Source organism: Phoxinus phoxinus (assembly GCF_949152265.1).
Source record: "Phoxinus phoxinus genome assembly, chromosome: 22".
NCBI classification, from domain to species: domain Eukaryota; kingdom Metazoa; phylum Chordata; class Actinopteri; order Cypriniformes; family Leuciscidae; genus Phoxinus; species Phoxinus phoxinus.
Genome location: NC_136897.1, coordinates 10,065,906 through 10,086,939, shown reverse-complemented (window position 1 = coordinate 10,086,939; position 21,034 = coordinate 10,065,906). Strand labels below are relative to the sequence as shown.

The window sequence follows — 21,034 nt, the reverse complement described above, 5'->3', positions numbered from 1 at the left end:
GTTCAAGCGTCAAACTAGACGCCAATTTGATGCTCTATTCGCGTTTGGTGTGAACGCAGCATTAGTTTTATGGATTTTCTAAAGAAATATACAGAGAGGTTCTAAACAGGTTCTAAACAGAACCTCTTTAAACTCCATGCTTAGACCAGTTTTGACATTTTAGATATGGTTTGAGGGGGGAAACTACTAGTCGCTGCTTCAGCAAAATGATTTCAAAGAGGATAAAAACAGATACAGTATGTCTGGACCCTAAAATCCATCTACAAATTCTTGTGCTTGAAAAGGTAAAATACAAATGGAGACAACAACATGATTTCTCTTGCCATTTACTTCCCATAGTGCAAAATTTATTGTTGGTAGGTAGAGTGCTCAAAATAATATTTTAGCCTTCAGCACCATCCCACCACCATCCCACCCCCACCCCCATCCCAAGACCATCCCACCCCACCCCTTTTTTTTCTTTTCTGTTATATACATATATTACTTAGATTTATTGTAAGAAGGCTCCTCTTATATCCAACATCATAGTGCTTTTGTTTTCAACAAAGGGACATCTTTGAAGAATAGAAAAAGTTCCCTTTCGATTGGGTAGTAGCACTGTGTCCTCTAGAGGACACTATGGGGAATGCATCCGGCATTACCGGTGTCTGAATCGCGTATCTAAACGGGACAACTGCATTGGCCGGCGACAACCTATGACGTCATTACTGGTGTGACCGTGAGTATCAAAGGGCGCCTGAGGAAAACGTCATCCTCTTCTTTGTCTTCAGGATCCGTTTGTTTGAAGTACGTGTGAAGGAGCATGCTTGTTTTGTTCCCAAGAGAGCTGATTGCGCGCATTGTGAAGATTTCTCAATAAAAAGCTTGGTTAGGGTTAAGGGCTCAACCCAAATGCGAAGGGATTGTGTGATCATGGAGATGTCAATGCCTCCATACTATTTTTCATTGGTTGAGGCCTCATTGAAGGCTCTGATCCTCCCAGTTAGGTCTTTATGATACTACATCACTCCTGAATGGCAGGACACATACCCCCTCCCCCTAGAGCTCCATTTAGACAGGACAATCAAGAAGTAAGTCTCTTTGTGAGCCTCCTTGGGGAAACTGTCTTTAGCCCATAGCTTGATACAGTTAGTGTTAGAGTTCTCTTGAGAGCCTCAGAGGTTATCCTTTTTGTGTAGGTGTGTCGAGTTGTGAAGGCTTCCTCTTATTTTAGAGAGTCGTTCTGTTGAGGCCCCTGCTCCCCGTAGCTCTGCATAGGAAGTTTTTCAAGATGTGGAGCTTTTTATGAGCCTCCCTGGTAGATGGTCTTCAGTGTAGAGTAAAGTTAGCCCTACTCTCATTTATCAGTCGTTTTTTAGGCTTCCATTCTTAGAACTCTGCACAGATAGTAACACAGGAAAATCCGTACTGTCTTCAGAGTTAAGTGTCTGAAGTTATGCCTCTTCTTGTTATAAAGAGTAATTTTGGTTGGCCTCAATACCAACTAACTCAAATAGAATTTCTGGCGTAGAGTGTAGTTAGGTTTCCTCTCGTTTTAGAAGGTAATTTTTCGGAGGCCTCCGCTCTTAGAGAGAGCTACTACAGACAGTAGCACTGAAGTTGTAGGCTCTTTAAGTGCCTCCTCGGTTAACTGTTTTTAGGGCTGAGTGTCGTTTGGCCTCCTCTAGTTTAAGAGAGTCATTCTGCTGAGCTACGCACAGTTATCAGTATGTTAGCCTCTTGGATGAGACCGTCTCTGGTGTAGAGCCTTGTTTGGCCTCCTCTCGTTTTAGAGATTCGTTTTGCTGAGCCCTCCTCTCATAGAGCTCTGTAAAGACAGTAGCAATAAAGGTGTAGCGTTTAGTCTTTAAGGCTGAGGGGCAACAATGAGAGTGTTGTCTCTCATTCTAGAGCGTCGTCCTGCTGAGGCCTTCTCTCCCCAGGGCTCCACACAGACAGTATTGTCAAGGTGTATGGCTCTTTGGAAATTAACCCCTTTGATAAGACTGTCTCTGGCATAGAGTGTGGTTAGGCCTCCTCTCGGTTTAGGGAGTAGTTTTTGCTGAGGCATTCCGCTCTTTGCTCTGTTTAGCGTGTATGGTTAACGCAGAAGTACTCCCCTTGCTTTTGAGGGTCGTAATGCAGAGTACTTCGCTTTCTAGAGCTCTGTTCGACAGTAATATCAAGCTGAACGACTATGTGAGCCTCCTTGATGAGCTGTTCTCAAGGTAGAGTCTGGATAGTACTCCCCTCGCTTTAGAGGGTTGTAAGGCAGAGAACTCTGTAGCCAAGAGCTCAGTGCACTTACATTAACAAGTTGTTAGGCTCTGAGAGCCTGAGCTTATATTGATGTATAGATCCTGGATAGCCCTCTCTGGCCATGTATCCCTCGCAAATCCCTTGCGTTGGGGGCATCTGTGTTAGTCCTAAATCTAGAGATGCTGCTTAGGCAAACATGTCATAAGCTTTTTCTGACAAAATAGTGTAACTAGCCTGCCTGGTGGTTTTAGGGGTTACGCTGTTGTCACCCTGAGGTGACAGGCTGGGGTTAATGTAATTATGGCTATGGTCATATTCCCTTCAAGGAATATATTTTTTAAGTATGATTCCAAGCCTTTGACCATTACCACTGGGCCTAGCCATATTTGGCCCTGCGAGGGAAGAAGCAAGGAACTGTACCTTCCTCATTTAGGGTACGTAACTTGGGCAGTGGCCGTAGGGGAAGAGTGAATTTTGACTCCCTCAGGTTGGTAGAGTCAATGTTGAGTGCTTATGTCACAAAGGCAAGCATTCCCCTCAGCATATCAGAGTGGGTATCTGTTCCCAATAGTGTCCTCTAGAGCACACAGTGCAAATTCCCATTTGAAAAGGAACATTGCACGTTACGCATGTAACCCTGGTTCCCTGAGAATGGGAACAAGGCACTGCGTCTCATTGCCAGGCTTCTGGGATGCCTGCAGTCTCCTTCAGACAAAGAAGTAGATAACGTGTTCCTCATGTGCCCTTTTATTCTCACATCGCACTGGTAATGACATCATAGGCTGTCGCTGGTCAATGCAATTGTCGCGTTTAGATACGCGCTTCAGCTACCATGTCATGTCGGAAGCATTTCCCATTGTGTTCTCTAAAGGACGCAGTGTCTCGTTCCCCTTCTCAGGGAACCATGGTTACATGAGTAACCTGAGACGTTTTCTACCTTTCCCCTTCTCCATCCTTTACTTTTTCAGCAGTCCTATATAAGTTTACTGTACCATTAAAGGTTGGTAAGGGGCAGGAATGATATTTGATTAAATACAGAAAAAGTTAAATGAAATTATTTTTCTCTGAATTGCAGACACTGATTCAATAAGTGTCTTATGTACACAGGATAGAGCATTATAGTTGTGATCCACAGTGACATCTGTTATTTTATATTGATGTAAATAGTAATACCTTTGCCAGCATAGGGACCTATACTCAACTGTGTTCAGCACAGCTGAAATCTCAGCTGTATTCAGTACAAGTGAATTTAGCCATGAACATGTATTATTTTGTTTTACCTTGACACTGATTTATTGATACCAGACTTTTAAGGCAGAGTTTATATAAGCAGAGAAGACATTTCTAAAAATAGCATTCATGTAAAATTATAGTTCATGGGAAACTTTATCTTTACACAAATTACTATTAAATTACTATGTGTGACACTCTAGACATGTGTGACATTATCTTTTTTTAAAGTTATTTTTGTTATTTCTGTTAAGATGATCTTGTCCATTGCATATGATGAAACACATTAATAGTGCTACAAGCACTATTAGTTATGTTCCTTTTTGTTTTCTCCTTATATAATAATTCCTAATAAAATTCTTCCTTTCACTTCCCATTTAATTTTGCTTTTTACAACAAAAAAAAGAGTAAAAAGAGGATCAAACTAGTTGAGAAAGTGTACCTAGATTATTGAGAATGTCGCACCATAGTGGTAGCAGCATTGTGGATGGGGTGGGGTCGCATGTGTCTGCTGTTAGAACAACTGAAAGAAGAGTGTGTGTGTGTGTGTGTGTGTATGTGTGTGTGTGTGTGTGTGTGTGTGTGTCCTAACCAGCTGTAATTCAGATTTCCAGCATCAAGAATTGTTTCTGTTCTCTCTAAATGTGGAATACTGCACAAATCTTGGCCAATGAGAATATATTTGCTGGACCTATGGATTTTGGACCTATGAATTTATTTGAATGTGGCCAGAGCTACCCAGTGCAATGCATCAAAAATATATGCAACCAAGTCTTGTTGTGTGTAAGAATTGTTTGTAGAACAAAAATTTAGATTCAAATTGATAAATCGTATTAGGATTTATCCTGGACTGTTCTGCTGGACTTGTGAAAGAAACTACAAATGTGTTTTTGTTCTCTGTACATTTTGTAGTATTCTTTCCAAAGAATGTAAGGAAAATTTAAGGAAATTGTAGAGACATGCAGATTTTAGACTGCATCCCTGACACCCTCCATCATTTCCCCTTAGCTAAACCAAAACGCACAATTCTATGAACAGCCACAACGGTCCACCACCATTCCTGGGATTTTGCCATGGATTATCTGCTGTTTATCATTGAAGTAGAGCATGTTTATTGGCGACATCTTTGTGGGTGTGCAGCATGGCCCTGCTGAGCCTCTGGGATTAGCATGCTGCACCAGATGAGTATGTGGGTACTTCTGCATGAACATGTACTCACACTGGCCTGAGCAGTAGTTTGCCTTGTAACGTTTAGGTGCAATGATCCAGTCCCAGCCAAAAGCTTCAAAGTCAACTGTGAGCGGGTAGCGACAACAGCGGGATTCTGTGGAGTGTTCATCACAGTCAAGACCCAGATTCCTTCGTGATCGCTTGGTGGTTTCAAGAACCTTGACCTCCAGGAATGGCTGCTGGAGATTAGGGGAGGAAGAAGACATACAGAAATGGGTCAAGCCGCTGGGACAATTTTTTTTAAAAAGTTTTACATGAATGGTTGTAAGTCCAAAACTTTCTTTGAAACAATTAATTCGAGTCACTTTAAATTCGTATCAGGTTATATCAACACTTTAGCCTCATCAGCATTTTAATCAATACTTTGCACCTTGAATAAACATGAATCTGAAATGTATGTAAATTAATGTTTTTGACCAGATCGTGTAATGATATTTAAGATCTATCACTGAACAATTACATTTGAGTCTTTTCCTCACACAATGGAAATATATGGCTTCAGAAGAATTTGAAAAACTGAGCATGTGTATGGACAAATTTTATTGTGTTTTTGTCTTTTTTAGAGTTTAGTAAAAAATCACCATCATCTCTTCTTGGATCCTGGTTTTGGAAAATAGATTAATTAAATGAAATATACTTTATTGTCCCCAGTGGGAAAATTTGGTGTGGACTCAGTATTCAATGTTTTAACATCACCTGTTACTCTTCCTAAAAATTATCCTAAAATACAGTACAACACAATACAGACACAGAACACCCTTATGGGAATAAATAACTTGTCCTTATTTAACAATTTGATTGATACAGGCACAAACGAGTATTCTTCCAAAGATAATTTTTAAACTTCTGAAATGAGAAAACTAACTAGTAGAATGATTAGGAATGCTAAAGCTGTCATTTATTTGCATGGATGATTCTTCGATGAACAAAAATGTTAAGATTACAACGTTTTCTTTGAAACAGAAATCTCTATTTTAGCAGGTCTAAGGGTCCTTACCAGTCCTTCCTCTCCAGGCCGCAGAGACGTCACAGCCAGGTCATTGCCACTCTCGTCATAGGCGTTTATATCAATGCCCCAATTTGTATGGGGCTGCTTGAACCAGTTTTGCAACACATGTTTGAAATCAATGCTCTGCCAATGACCCGCTTGAGAATTGAGCTCGATCTTGAGTGACCGGATGCGGATGTGTCTGCTTCCTTGCTCAGTGATAGGTTTAAGGCGAAGGATCTGCAGGTAAACAGTGGAAGTTTGCTGTAGTGGCCGCAGATAAACCCACAGCTGGGCTTTCAGGACCTTGGTAAACATCAGTTTTGGACTGAACTTGAAGAAACAACAGCTGGGTTTCCCATCCACCTGCACCAGAGGTTCAGCTGAAGGAAACAAACAAATAAAAAATACTATTAATCACTGAAGTCAAACAGCATGATACCAACAACAACAACAAAAATCTAAAATAGATTCAAACTAAAATTTGACCAGCTAGGCCAAGTTATGTCCATTAAAGGTATGTAATGAAATCTGCACTATTAATATGATCTTGGCACAAAGTATCTAGTCCATTTCAGAAATAGTTTTCTTAAGACACGTTTGCCTTACAATTGGCCTTTATCGGTGTCATTCAAAAGATAGCACACTTTTTGGATGGAAGAAAAAAGGATCAGGGAAAACAACTGCGAAATTTAAGATTAAAGATAATGGTAACTTTACAAGAAGGTCTCATTTGTTAATCAACTGCTCATGAAACTGTAAAGGCCCATTCACACCAAGGACAATAACTATAAAGATAATAATAAAGATATAGTTCTAAAAAAATCTCAATATTGATTAGCAGAGTTCACACCACAGGTATAACGATAACGGCACAGAGAAACGATATCATTAAAGAGACAGACAAGCACATGCTTAGAATAAACAGAACGATATCGTCCGCTGGTGTGGACGCTAATATTATCTTTATATCTCAATTATCATTCTTGGTGTGAACGGTCCTTAACATTAGTTTAATTTGAAAAGTGCCATAGATACTGTATGGATGATATGGATATATGGTAGATATGGGCAGCATCCATTCCAACAGGGAGTATGACAGACCAATGATCTCCACATGAGCGCAACAGTGAAAGATTTATACAAACAGTTCCCGGGTTCTATTTGACCATTAACTAGAAAAGTCTCCTGCCATTAAGTGTATAACCAGAGCTATACATACATAATGTAACTTTTGCTTTAAATAAAAATGCATTGTCACTGAATACTTCAATCAATGTTTATGTATCTGTTTTATATAACCTTGTATGAAAATAACATATGAAAAGTAAATTCAGGATTAAAAACTGTTTTGCAAGACATAAGGGCACACATTTAGTAGAAAACATGACAGTTTAATTGACCGTGTTGAAAAAAACTTATTTTTTTCACCATCGCGTCATATTATTACGTCAAGTCATCTTCATTTATATAGCGCTTTTAACAATGTAGATTGTTTCAAAGCAGCTTTACAGAGATAAAGGTATAATTTAAGGTAACAGAGATTGTTTGGGCTTTATAGCGGTTCTTGAATAATGTTATTTTCCAGCTAAAGTTAGTTTTGACTGATTCACTTCTGTCAAAATGATCATTTGTTATTAAATTAGGGGGCGCTAAGACGACATCGTTCTCTCTAAACAGACTTTAAACGCGAACCTGTGAGAAACGCTGATGGCGCGCACGTTATGGAATTATTTTTGTGCCGATAATAATGAACGTAACTTTTCAAGAAACTGATGAAAATATCAATTGAAACTGAAAAAAATATCTTTGAAACTGAAAAAGAATAAATCGCGGGCACATTTTTTGACTTCGTTTTTAATACACTGCATGTTTTGCTAACTATTTCTCATATTTCTTTCGCTGATCTGAACTTACAAATGCGCTTCCAGAGTTTTCATCTGAAGTTTTCGTTTACGCTCCCTGAGTTTGCGTTTGCAGTTCTGACACATAGCTCTCGTGGGGGCGGGGCTAGTAGCAGTGTGTTCTCATTGGCTACTGAGTTTTTGATTGACAGCTTCTTGACCTGGAAGTGAAGACGTCAGCGTCTGAAAGCGCAGCTTTCTATTTCATTTTACTGATATTAAGTTTGTATCTGTATTTATTTGCTGGTAACGTTACCCTATATTGTTGAGATTATTTATTATAGAAGGAATAGTACAGACGAATGATATCATTATCATTAGTCATCGTCGCTCTATCAGGATACTCGTGGTAAGTCTTTTTTTTAAATCTTTTTTTATGTTTTTTTATACTTTTGTAATGCATTACTTTTGTAATGCATTACAAAAGTAATCATATTACAGTAATATATTACTGTGAAGCATTTTGCTATAAAGCAGTGATAAAAAGCATTACTAATAATATTTTAGTAATAGTAGGTCCTATCTTAGTAACGTGCGTTACAACATTGCATTTTAACCCGAAATTATGTGGTTTCTTTTTTTTATGAATTTGCCAACACCGCGAAACATTCCAGCAGTAGAGAAAATTAATTCTGTAAAATAGTATGTCTGTTTCCTGTTGCTGGAATTCAATTCAATGGTTGAGCTGAATGCAGAGACGGATTCTACATTTGTGAGATTGACATACTTGCATTATTTTCAGTTCGTTAGAGAAAAAGACAAGAACATCGAGTCAAGGGCAATCTATGTGCGACACTGAGGTAACTCTCTACTTCAAGAAATAACATGAGTAACCTGAAAGAAATACCTGGACTGGTGCCACGCTAACACTATGCTAACTGAGAGAGCTGCAGGGTCGGAGAATAGAAAGATTGTGGCAGACGAGAGCGCAGAAAAGAGAGAGCTACAGAAATTAAGTTTCTCTCGGTCTTAGATGCTGCTTGAACCCCAAAAAGTGAAGAGACTCGTGGCTTGTTGTAGAAGATATGCAGCCTCTGTCAAAAGCAGAATCGCCGGCTTTAAGAAAGCTTGTCAGCAAAATCCCTGTCAACACCAGCAATGACAAGGTAAGCTAACATTGCTATGGTTCATATACAGCAAGGCCCGACATTAACACTTGTGACTTGTCTGGATTTCCAAACAAAGATCGCAGCAGAACCATCGCGCATCACACAGCAACACTCAACCGTGTTTTTAATACTGAATTATTCTAGCCTGACTTCGTCATACTCATATTCTAGGCAGAATGTGAGTCTGATACTGCTCCATAGGGCTTTGATTATGAGGCGTGTCTTAACTGAATCAGGAAAAAAACAAAACACTCTGCACTCAATTGGATAGACCTACAACCAATCAGAGCAACGCATGTTGAGTGACGCATAGTTGTCAACAGAGCTCAACTGCACGCACGCTGGAAGAAGTAGTAAATTAATGAGTGGATTAATGATCTTTGCCGTTGTTGTAAAAAGAATTTAAGAATTTGTGTAGTACTTACAAGGTGTGAAATACAAAAGGTTTATGTGTATACGAACAAGTTCTCCGTTTAGAATTAGATCTCGACAATAAAGCAAATAAATCTTCTCGCATTTGTCGGCCCTGTCTCAACCTTATAACACGGTTGCAATGCGACTTGACTGATTTTAACAAATGGAAAGACGACGAAAGAGACCAGGCTGAAGACACGCGTTCATCTGAGGCTTCAGAGAAAAGAGATTGTGAGCCCATCCCTTCCATTGGTTTTCATCGCGTCCCATCTTCTTAGCGACCATCGGAGCCAGCTGATAAATTACATTTTTGCCGAAAACCGTAGGAAGGACGGCAAACATATCTTTATGATCGACAAATGCCTTGATTGCGGTTCTCTGTTCCGTCTTTTCAAATTAATGCGCTGTCGATTTCTTTTATAACAGACGCGATAGCGGAATCTAAACATCAGTCATCTTTGTTGAAAACCAATTTAACTCAAGCGCTCTTTGATGACGTGGGTCACCTGTCCATCATCGATTAAAGCCGCCCTGGCAATTTGATTGGCTCGGCCTTCTGGAGCCGAGCATAATTACTCCTCAACGGATCGAGTCCAGACCGAACTTCCTGACCAAAAAATGCTGTGGGTGGGGTTTGGGCTGGCATCCAGGCTAGAATGATTCAGCATTTTGAATTTAAAAGATTCAATGACCCATCCATAAACAACTGCCTCATACTTGAATGAATCAGCCATTTGAACGAATCGCTTGAATGAATGACTCAATGACTCGCTCATTAAGATGGTCACCTGCCGCGACCTACTGGTGGTTTCATTTAAAAGTATCATTCTTTCCAAAATGTCTTATTTGTATATTCAAAAAAATATTCAAATCAATCTCATAACCTTATTAAATCATTAAATCAGTTAATTTGATTGGTAACAGCCCTAGTGTCTTATCATTCTAATTAAATTTATTGATCTTTAGGAATTTTAAACGAAAGATGAATCATGCATTTAATTGGATCAGAGGGGAAAAATGCAGAATCAAATATGCCAAAGATGATAGATCACAGATCAGAATAGCCTATAGTTTCAGATTAAATCATATTTATTACAACACACACAAAAAAAAAAATCCGGAAAAGCAACTTTTTTACTCGGACAAGTGAATGACGGATTTACTTGTCCGAAGGACAAGCACGACAAGGCTTAATGTTGAGCCCAGTACAGTAATGATTACTAGGCCATGCCTATGCTATCTACCGTGTTATTACAAACAGCAACTTAAACTACAAAGTAACGTTGATGTAGGCCTATATACTGGTATATACATATAATTTTGCCCATTTTAACATAGCATGAGTTTAATATCTAGCCATTTTCTTAATATTTCAGCATGTACTGATAGACAGAAAGACATTTTCCAAAGAGTTGGATAAAGCTTATGCTGACATTGAACAAGAGCTGAAGAAAACAATCAAAGCATAGACATATGGAGTGCCAACAATAAACGTTTTTGGGGAGTGTCTGTGCACTGGATCGATGCAGATACCTTGAAAAGAAAGAATAGCTTGTAAAAGATTGAGGGGTCGACATACACAAGACACAATTGTAACAGAGCTAGAGGAATTTTTTTCTCAATATGGACTGACCAATGATAAGGTGACTCCATGTGTAATGGACAACAGGAGTGACTTTGTGAAGGCATTCAAGGAGAAGCAGCAGCAGCAAGTGGAGTCTGATGAGGAGAGGGAGGAGGTGGAGGGTGACAGCAAGGTTGACTTCACAGTGCGCTTAACGCTGATGGTGAAGATGCTCAGCACAGGCTATGTGTATTGCCTCCCCACCATAGATGGGCAGCCCACACACTCTACACATCTAATCCAGAATCGAGGGCTTTGTATCGTAATGCTACAGCCAAATGTTCTGCGCTGTGAACAAAGGCCACTCTCTCCACAGTTGCAAAAGAGTGCCTGTAAGAGGTCAGTGATAAAATGTTGATTGTCCCCACAGCAACACGGTGGAACACATTCTATGACGCCTATGCTCGGATCTAAGGAATGCCTCTCACTGACGCACTGGACATCCTACAAGGTGAGGACACTTGTTTTTATGGAAGGCTTCAACCAACGCTAGAAGTTCTCATGGTCAAAACATTAGCAACAAAAATGGCATATCGCAAATGACCACTGAGCTGCCTGAAGTTATTGTGGGAGCAATCAAAACTCGATTTGCCGCAACAATTAACTCAAAAGAAGCGCTACTGGCCTGGTTCAGCCAGAAGAAACCACATCAATTTCCTACTCATGAAGGAGTGCCGCTCCCTAACACCAGAACAGCCTGCAGCCCTGATGCCCGATGCCCCTCAGCCTGCTGTCACCTCCAGCCCGGAGGACTTTTTTTTTCCTTTGATGAACATCCCAATGCCATGGCTGATGCACAGCAATGTCAATGGAGACTGAGGTAATGTCTTATATCAGTTCTGCCCCTACAATGGAAAGCCTGCAGCAGTGTCCAAGAATAAAAAATAAAAAATAATAATAATAAATAAAAATACAAAAAAAATCACTATATAAAAATATAGTATATAAAATATATAAATATCACTATAATGCCCCATCAGCATCCAGTGCAGCAGTAGAAAGACTCTCAGAAGATGCTTTCAGCGCCTTGTCCTGATGCGCTTCAAAAGATATTTCAATCAAGTGGGTAGTTGAATAGCTAGCCCCCCATAGAAAAATAAGTATGCTACAGATATTGGCCATAAGTGTCTTCTAGTTCTATTTTCCAGTGCCCCCGTGTCAACAAGCTTTAATTAATTATATTTTAAATAAAAAAATAATTTTATGGCTTGTTGTCAAGGTTGTTTCAGATCAACACCTGCAAATGACCACTAGGTGTCACCGTTGAGACAGGTGTCGGATTGTTTCGAAGCCTCGACACAATATGGCACATTTGCTTCAATTGTTTCATCGTTTCACGAAGCCTCGATCTGCCCACCACTAATAATCACACCAAACAACGTTATGTGCAATGCGCAATTTGTCCTGTGGGTGGCAGTAATGGGAAAATATTTTTTTGTGCCGTAACTTTTATGTCAAGAAGAAATTACTCAAAGCGAGATTGTGCATTTTAGTCGAGAAGCTTCACATGTTCATCAGAGGTGAGCTACACCAAAAAAAAGATACAAGTAATAAAAATATTTACTTTCAGTCATGTTCACGTAGTGAGAAATAATATTAAAGGGCACCTATTATGGAATTTTGAAATTGACCTTTCATGTAGTGTGTAACATAGATCTAAGTGAACAAAAACATCCTGCAAAGTTTGAAATATGAAAGTGCACCGTATATAAAGTTATTGTCTTTCAAAAGTAAGAGTCGACTCTGAGTCATTTTTATGAATCGTTAGAAGACCGAAGCTTTTTCTCTGACTAGATGACGTCAACTTGTCAAGTTATTTGAATACGATACGCCCACTTATTGCGCTCCAAGCCCAGGGAAAACATCATGGCGACGAGACGCTGTGTTCTGAAGTGCGACTCAAACTCAACTTTTTTCATCTGCCCAAGGAGGAGCATTTGAAGACTAAGTGGCTACAATTCATACAACTATACCACAGAAGTATAGTCCGAGCCTTGTGCTTTGTTCGCGCCATTTTGAAGACGATTGCTTTTTAAAATGTAATCAAACTTGGATTCGCGAGCCGGCTGATATTGAAGGAAGGTTCAGTTCCAAGTGTATTTGCATCAGCTTCCTCCTCCGTATCACAACCTGTAAGTGTTATTAATAATTGTTGCTTTTATGTTTTATGTAGCATGCTTAATAATTATTTTGTTTGTTGTGTAAGCACCGTTTAGCTTCTAGGTCTTCAATGGCAATTGTATTGAGATATGTGAAGTGTTTGTCGTTGTTTTCGGAGTTGTCTTAATGAATAGAGTAACGTAACGTTAACTGCATTTTTTTTTTTTTTTTGTAAAAACGTTATGTTTATGCATCGGGCTAATGCAAACAAAGACTGATTGTGCTTTTGCAATATGAACTCTGGGCTATGCTCGCTAACGTAACATTAAATTCTTTATCTTATTTTTAGTTTTTTACTACAAACTACAAAGCAGTGGACTATAATCATTATTATAACACGATTTAATTGATAAAAGCATCATTGTACTCCATGTTAAACAAGTATTATCTCTGTAAACACTGCTGGGTCATCATCTGACCAATCAACGCAGATTAGCGTCGCTCAAAGGAGGGGTTTGGAAAAACGAGTCGTTGAACGAATCATTTGGGAGTCGGTGAGCAAATCAGGTAAAAATAAATGCATATTATACGAAAACAAAAGTGTTTTTTGACATTGCATGCACGTAAAACTGTTGTTGGGGACTCCCTAAACAACATTAGGAACATTTTAAATGTCATAATAGGTGCCCTTTAAACTATCTGCTGTTGCTTATATTAGACTTTATAAAACTACATATCAAGTAATCATGAGTCATGATGACTATGCAAAGAGTCAGCAGCTACCAGAGAACAGATGTACACATTAAAGAAATTTAGATTTCAATATTTAATTTATATCATCCAGTTTTGCCCTACATTAATTTCTTGCCTTTTTAGTAGGTGGTATAAAGCAGAATCGACTGTGCAAAGTCTTTTATTAATTACAAATGATTTGTCAATCACTCAACGAATGAGGTTTTATAAGTCCAGAATTTAGATTTAAAGGAATAACCTTATCAAAATTGAAAATTCCCTCAAATAATTTGAATCTTGATATATTTGTTGATGTGTTTGCAAGGAACCACAAAAACCGCAGATTACAGCTTTTATGAATGCATGATAATGTTAGAGAAGATTATCATAAACACATTTTCAGATGACTGCCTAAGTTGATATGTTTGGTTTTCGTTATATACGTATATGTGTCATAGTTTACAGATATAAAAAGTGCCTAGATGTGCTTAGATGCTAAACATGTGTTATCATTATTGATCATTATATCACATTACAATAGAAAATTACTTGTCAAATAAATGAAACATTAATTTGAGTTGAAATTGTTTTATTAGCTTCTGTTTACACCAGGCCACTTCTTGCGTTTTCTCAGATTGGATAGCTATCTGATTTATCAAAACGATTCCATTTACACCTGGTCACATACCGGTAAATGTGTTTTGCAAAACAGATATAAATTCGATTTTCAATTCCCGCGCTACATGCAGATTAAATTGAGTACACGTCACCGAAAGCAACAGTTATGAGCTGCATTTTATTGATCATCAGCTAAAATTTCGGAATCAAAACCCTGGTAAGATAATTTCGGTTCTTTACTTTTAATGAAGATAATTGTGTGTTAAGCCTCTGCGACTTACTTTTACTTTGATTTGTGATAGTTTGCACGTTGGATTGATGAATAGATGCTCATCTGCTAAGCTGCGGCGATGCGTGTTGCAGTAGCGTTCTCATATCTGGCTATAACATGACATATAGCCTATAACACGCTCTCACACGTTTATTTTTAGCGTTTTTGGGAGGAGTAAAATTTACATGTGCATAATATATGCATTTACACTTGTCCAGTTTCGTCTGGATTGTGGCCCAGACCTCCTCTTGAAGTGGTTTGAGCGATCGGATTCAAATCCGTCTCGAATGCGTTTTGGAGGGCATTTACACCTGGGGCCCTATTTTAACGATCTGAAACGCAAGTATCAAACACGAAACGCAAGTAACTTTGTGGGCAGATGCCCGACGCAAATCTAAAATGGGTTGGTCTGAAGTAGCTTATTAAATTTTGGAGGTAACTTGCCCAACTCTGTTAGTTAAGTACACATGGTACTGTGTACTTTCACTTCGGTCTGGTGGTTTATTCTTGGTTTTGTAACAGAGCCCTGACACAAAATGTATCATCTTTTCTTTGTGCAGTATGCGGCTTCGAGTGGTGCTCGAGCCGTGAGCTTTCTTTTCTACCACAAAGCATAGTGTTCGGATCCCGCCACTCTTGTTTAGGTCGGTTTTGGTTCCGTGTCAGGGTTCGTACATTCATCGGACATTTGTCTCTTGGTGTGAGTGCACAGGATGAGTGTTCAGTCACTCGCCGTGCGCTCATGTGTATTTGTAGGGTGCCTGGTTTGTTTTCATTTGCCAGGCGTTCTTGTGTTGTTGTGCTCTATGTAGGATGTGGTTCATGTTTTCATTGGCCGCATGCTTTCATGTTGTTATGGTTTGTGTAAACACGCTGCTTGTGAGTAAGGGAGCTTCGATCAGGATTTTTGGAGCCGGTCACCGATCGTCAATCACAGGAAGCAGTATCTGCTAATACGATCACCGATATCAATCTATTATTATGTAGAATTATTTATAGGGATGCTCCAATCAGGATTTTTACAGAGATTCATTTCAGGCCTAAATTTCATTTTTTAAAAGGGGGTTAGAGGGTCTTTTTTTTTTTTTTTTATAAATATTTAATTATCTCACCTAAATGTTTGATAATGCATGCAGTGCATTATTGTTTTTGTCAGGACTTCGGTCTGATCTACTGTGTTTTTGTCTTTTCTCGGTGTGCCTTGTTGTCTTTTGAGCACATGTGCTTTGTTTTGACAGCTCGCCATGTGCTCTGCTGTCATTGTGGCGTCTCTCCTCCCACTCGTTTTCCTTAACTATCCTTGTTCACTTCACACCTGTTGTCAATTAATCCCTCATTATCTCCACTATTTTAGATCATCTTGTGTTCAAGTCTTTTGTCGATCGGGAGAAAGCAGAAGAAAGATATACTAATAGGTATGAAATCAATGGTTTTATGAGAGAAAATGTGTATTCTTGTATAGAGATCTATACAGATCTAAAGACCCAGTCGAACAAAAAGTGGGAGTAGGAGTATATATTCTGAAATTTGAGATGAGTTGAGTGACAAAATGTCTGGATATTCAACAGAACTAACTGCTAGTAGGGTTGCAGTGGTTAGAGCAGACTAAGCCAAATAGGATGTCGACTATAATTGGCTCAGATTCTGCATCATCACTTAAAAGTAGGCTATATTGTTAACAAAAACTGACAGAGAAGACCTGCTAGTAGAAATTTAGTTGGGTGCCGGCACATATTGGGATAGTAGGAAACGAAATGGCAGATAAAATAGCAAAAGAAGCATTAAGGAAAGACTTGATAGATATTAAGATACCTTTAGGAAGAAATGAATTTAGATCAATAATTAATAGAGAAATAATAAGAATATGGCAACAAAGATGGAAAAGTAGCAGTACAGGTAGGTGGTATTATAGTAATGTAAAATCAGTAGGGAAAAAGAACCGTGTTATGGAAGACATAGAAAGGAAGAAGTAACGATATCTAGACCAAGGATGGATCATACAGGGTTAAACTGAACACTGGCATTAATGGGAAAGCATAGAAATGGTATGTGTGATGAATGTGGTGTTGTTGAAACAGTTGAACATGTGTTTTTTAAAGGAGAACTCCGGTCAATTTTAACATTGAGCTCTTTTTTTTGTAAATTTGGAGTGCTGTCAATACGGAGAACAACGACAAAAATCTGTGTTGCCTACACCATGTTATCCTCTTTTTAAAATTTGCACCCTGTTGACTTCAATGGGGCAAGTTTTAAACCTGCTTTTATCCTCTTAACATCCTTGATGTGTCATTACAAGTGCCCAGCCATGTGAGTGATTCCTTCAGAGTGAACACGAGTGAATCTGACTGCAGTAGATGTGAAAGATATTAATAAAAATGATGTTATATCAGCCAGCGCACATACCTGTATTTACATCCTGTTTTCGGTCGAAGTCCAAAGTAGTCGATTGTCGAGTTCACGCGCTTGATCATAAGTAACTAAACCTATGCGCGTGAACTCGACAATCGACTACTTTGGACTTCGACCGAAAACAGGATGTAAATACAGGTATGTGCGCTGGCTGATATAACATCATTTTTATTAATATCTTTCACATCTACTGCAGTCAGATTCATTCGTGTTCACTCTGAAGGAATCACTCACATGGCTGGGCACTTGTATGACACGTCAAGGATGTTAAGAGGATAAAAGCAGGTTTAAAACTTGCCCCATTGAAGTCAATGGGTGCAAATTTTAAAAAGAGGATAACACGGTGTAGGCAACACCGATTTTTGCCGTTGTTCTCTGTATTGACAGCACTCCAAATTTACTAAAAATTGAGCTCAATGTTAAAATTGACCGGAGTTCCCCTTTAAGTGTAGTAAATATGAAGAACAGCATGTATCTGTCTTTTTAGTAATATAAAGAACAGGCCAGTGAGTATCATGGACCTATTGGGAAAGGGTTTGATTGATAGACAGAGGTTTAAGGACGTGATACAATTTTTAGCGCTTATAGGACTAGATCACCGGATCTAGAGCCCGAGGAGGAGGAGCAAGTTGCTCTGATCATCCTGGAGGTTGAGGAGCTCAGTGTGGAAGCTGGAGGAGCTAAACACGCAGCTGAAGCTTGGGCTCCTCCTCTGGGATGTTAAATGTTTTTTTTCTTCTTCTGCAACTCGGATCCATTACTCATGTGCGCAACGTATACAGTAGGTGGCGGTAATACTTTCTAAGGAGTGAACACCCATGAAACAGGAAGAAGAAGTCTTTTGTCAGGCCCAGGGTGGATGTTGGAGGAGCTGAACATGCAGCGCCAGCAGAAGGTGGGAGAAGCATTACATCCACAAATAAAAGGAGAGAAGAGGGAAGGAATGTATATAAAATAAAAGGAATATACAGATGCATCACCAATGTTGGCTGTACAGTAGGTGGCGGTAATACTCCTAAGGAGTGAGGGGCCAGTAACAAGAAGTCTTTTGTCAGATTGTTGTTGTTTGTAAAGCCTTTCCTGTGACCAACTTTTTCTTGCCTTGTCTTGCTACTTCAGACTGTGTTTTTGTTTTTGATTTTTGTCCTGCTTCCACTGTCTCCCTCTCGTCCTGCCAGGCCTGGTTTTCTCGACTACCTGTCCAGGCAATTATCTCTTGTTGGGACTTGGATGTACCACCCCAGACCCTCTCTGTGTGCTCATCCCCATTCATCAAGGAATTCAGTGTGACTCGGACACTGCGTCGGGTGCCGTTATAATTGGTTTCTTTTGAGAAGTGCTCTACTAAAGTAGTCTCTAAAGTAGTCGATTGTCGAGTTCACGCGCGTGATCTAAGTAACTAAACCTATGCGCGTCAACTCGACAATCGACTACTTTGGACTTCGACCGAAAACAGGAACTAAATACAGGTATTTGCGCTTGTTGAATTAACATCATTTTTATGAATATCTTTCACATCTCCTGCAGTCAGATTCACTCGTGTTCACTCTTAAGGAATCACTCAACATGGCTGGGCACTAGTAATGACACATCAAGGATGATAAGAGGATAAAAGCAGGTTTAAAACTTGCCCCATTGAAGTCAATAGGGTGCAAATTTTAAAAATAGGATAACACGGTGTAGGCAACACCGATTTTTGTCGTTGTTCTCTGTATTGACAGCACTCCAAATTTACTAAAAATTGAGCTGAATGTTAAAATTGACCGGAGTTCTCCTTTAAGAAGGATGGCTCCCTGCAACCCTACATTGACTACTGGGGTCTAAATGATATCACCATAAAGAACGGGTATCTTCTGCCTCTGATGTCATCAGTTTTTGAGTTGTTATAGGGAGCCAGGGTCTTTACCAAGCTAGACCTCCATAATGCCTACCATTTTATCCGGATACGTGAGGGGATGAGTGGAAGACAGCCTTCAACACCCCAACGGGACACTTTGAATACCGGGTGTTACCATTTGGTCTCACCAATGCCCCAGCTGTCTTCCAGGCCCTGGTGAACTTTGTGTTGAGGGACATGGTAAACAGACTCTGACGTGTATAACAAACCAAACCGTTTGAAAATCGGTAGAAAATTTAGCAAGTTATGGTTATTTAAAAAGTACATGCACCATTAACCCTCTGGGGATGGCAAACGCGCCGGCGCGGTTTGCTCTTTTTTTTTTTACATAGCAGCAAAATAGATTTAAAATACTCCGTCATTTTTGGTCATACATTAAGAAATATGAAAAAATAAGCTGTTAAATGTCAATTTTTTTGTCAAAATAAAACATTGTGCTTTTGTAAAATAAAGAAAAATAAACAGGATATAATTTGTGCCTCTCCGTCTCCGTGAACTTTTTTTTCTGTCTCTGAACATAAACAAAACTCAGCGAATACTATTCACCCAGGCATGAGCAATATATCTTTATAATCATTTAAGTGTGTACTTTTAAATTATCTAATTCAAAACTAAAACAAATATTCTCTGTTTATATAATCTATATAAAAAGAGCGAGTTCTCATTTCAGCTCATTATAGCTAGTTATCTTTATATATATATATATATATATATATATATATATTATATTTTTTGTAGCATTTTCAGACAAATAGACAATACAATCACAGGACAGGACCAAACACAACTACAAAAAAGAAAAAAAAAGAAAAAAAGAAAAAAACTGCTTCAGTTAGATTCAAGTTTGCAGATAACCACATCACCAGGCACAGGCAAGGAAGGTCAAAACAGATTTTTGCCTAGTGTGACATTATAGACCAGGTCAGATTGTACAACTGGACCATATACATAGGTATCTTTACATTGAAGACAGAAGTCAACGGAAATGACAATAAAAAAACATTAAAAAAATAAATGAATAGAAAAACATTTTAAATAGCTTCATCATTGTTGATTTTTAACAAATGATTGAAAAGAGGCCTCCAATAGGCTTCAAATGTATCTATATTTCCAGAAATACTATATCGGAGTCTTTCCACATGCAGAGTGGAGGAAAGTTCTGACAACCAAATCTTGAATAGTGGCTTCAAATTTTTCTTCTAAATGCAGAGTATAGATTTTTTGGCAATCATCAAACCATACTGTATAGGCAATCGGGTAGCATTATTAAGGCACAGCAAGGAGGCCGACCAGCCAAGAATGGCAGTCGCAGGATCTAAGGGAAGCTCACAAGCATAAGCTTCAGAAAGAAACTGAAAAACTTCTGACCAGAATTCACCCAGTTTTGGGCATGCCCAGAAAAGATGACCAAGAGAGCCCTCTGCAGATTCACACTTATTGCAGAGAGGGGATATAGTAGGATAGAAAGAATTAAGTTTAACCCTTGAGTAATGTAATCTGTGCAACACCTTATACTGAATAAGTTGGTGCCTGGCATTAATAGAACAGGTGTATATATTTTTAAGACATTTTTCCCAGTCCTCCTCAGAGAGCTGAACATCTAGTTCCTCTTCCCAAACATTTTTCAGATGAATAGTGAAAAAATCTAACTGACTTTTGAAGAAGTCAACAAATTTTGTAACTAACTTAGGAGTGTTGAGAATGCAAGTAACTAATTTATGTAATTCATTATCGGCTGATAATTTTTCAAAATTTTGCACAGTGGAACGAACATAATTTCTTATTTGTAGGTATCTAAAGAATTGTGAAGCAGGAAGGTCATATTTCTCTGTTAGTTGAGTGAATGTGTCAGAAATTATTGTCAATATATAAATCTCTCAAGGTAAGGATTCCTTTTCTAGCCCAACCTGCGAACACTGGGTCTAATAGTGAAGGTTTAAAGGCATGGTTACGACAGACAGGAGCAAGAAAAGAGGTATTTGGCAATTTAAATGCCTTAACAATCTGAAGCCATATTCTAAGAGAGTTATTAATCATAAAATGGGATCCTACTGTAGTTTTAAAAGTTGCTGGGGCAGCAAAAAGTAATGAGGAGAGTGACGAATTTGAGGCACCTTGCTCAATCATAAGCCATGAAGGGATGTCAGTTGAGGGACTGTCGGGGCGGGGGTCCTACCAATAAGTTAAGGCTCTACAATTGGCAGCCCAGTAGTAATGTTGGAAATTTGGCAAAACCAAACCCCCCAGCGACCTAGGCTTACACACGTGTA

The 21,034-nt window shown here is 38.9% G+C and overlaps 1 protein-coding gene across 1 annotated transcript in view; it reads right to left on the bottom strand.

Annotated features, from left to right (window-relative positions):
* Positions 1–4,470: 4,470 nt before the first annotated feature.
* Positions 4,471–21,034, bottom strand: part of gdf11 (growth differentiation factor 11) — a gene marked incomplete at its 5' end in the record, with an annotated part of 75,329 nt that continues 58,765 nt past the window's right edge. The window contains 2 exons of the mRNA XM_079596582.1: positions 4,471–4,877; positions 5,696–6,069. Coding sequence (XP_079452708.1) covers positions 4,497–4,877; positions 5,696–6,069 — 755 coding nt within the window. The 3' untranslated portion in view covers positions 4,471–4,496. The remainder of the gene's footprint in view (positions 4,878–5,695; positions 6,070–21,034) is intronic.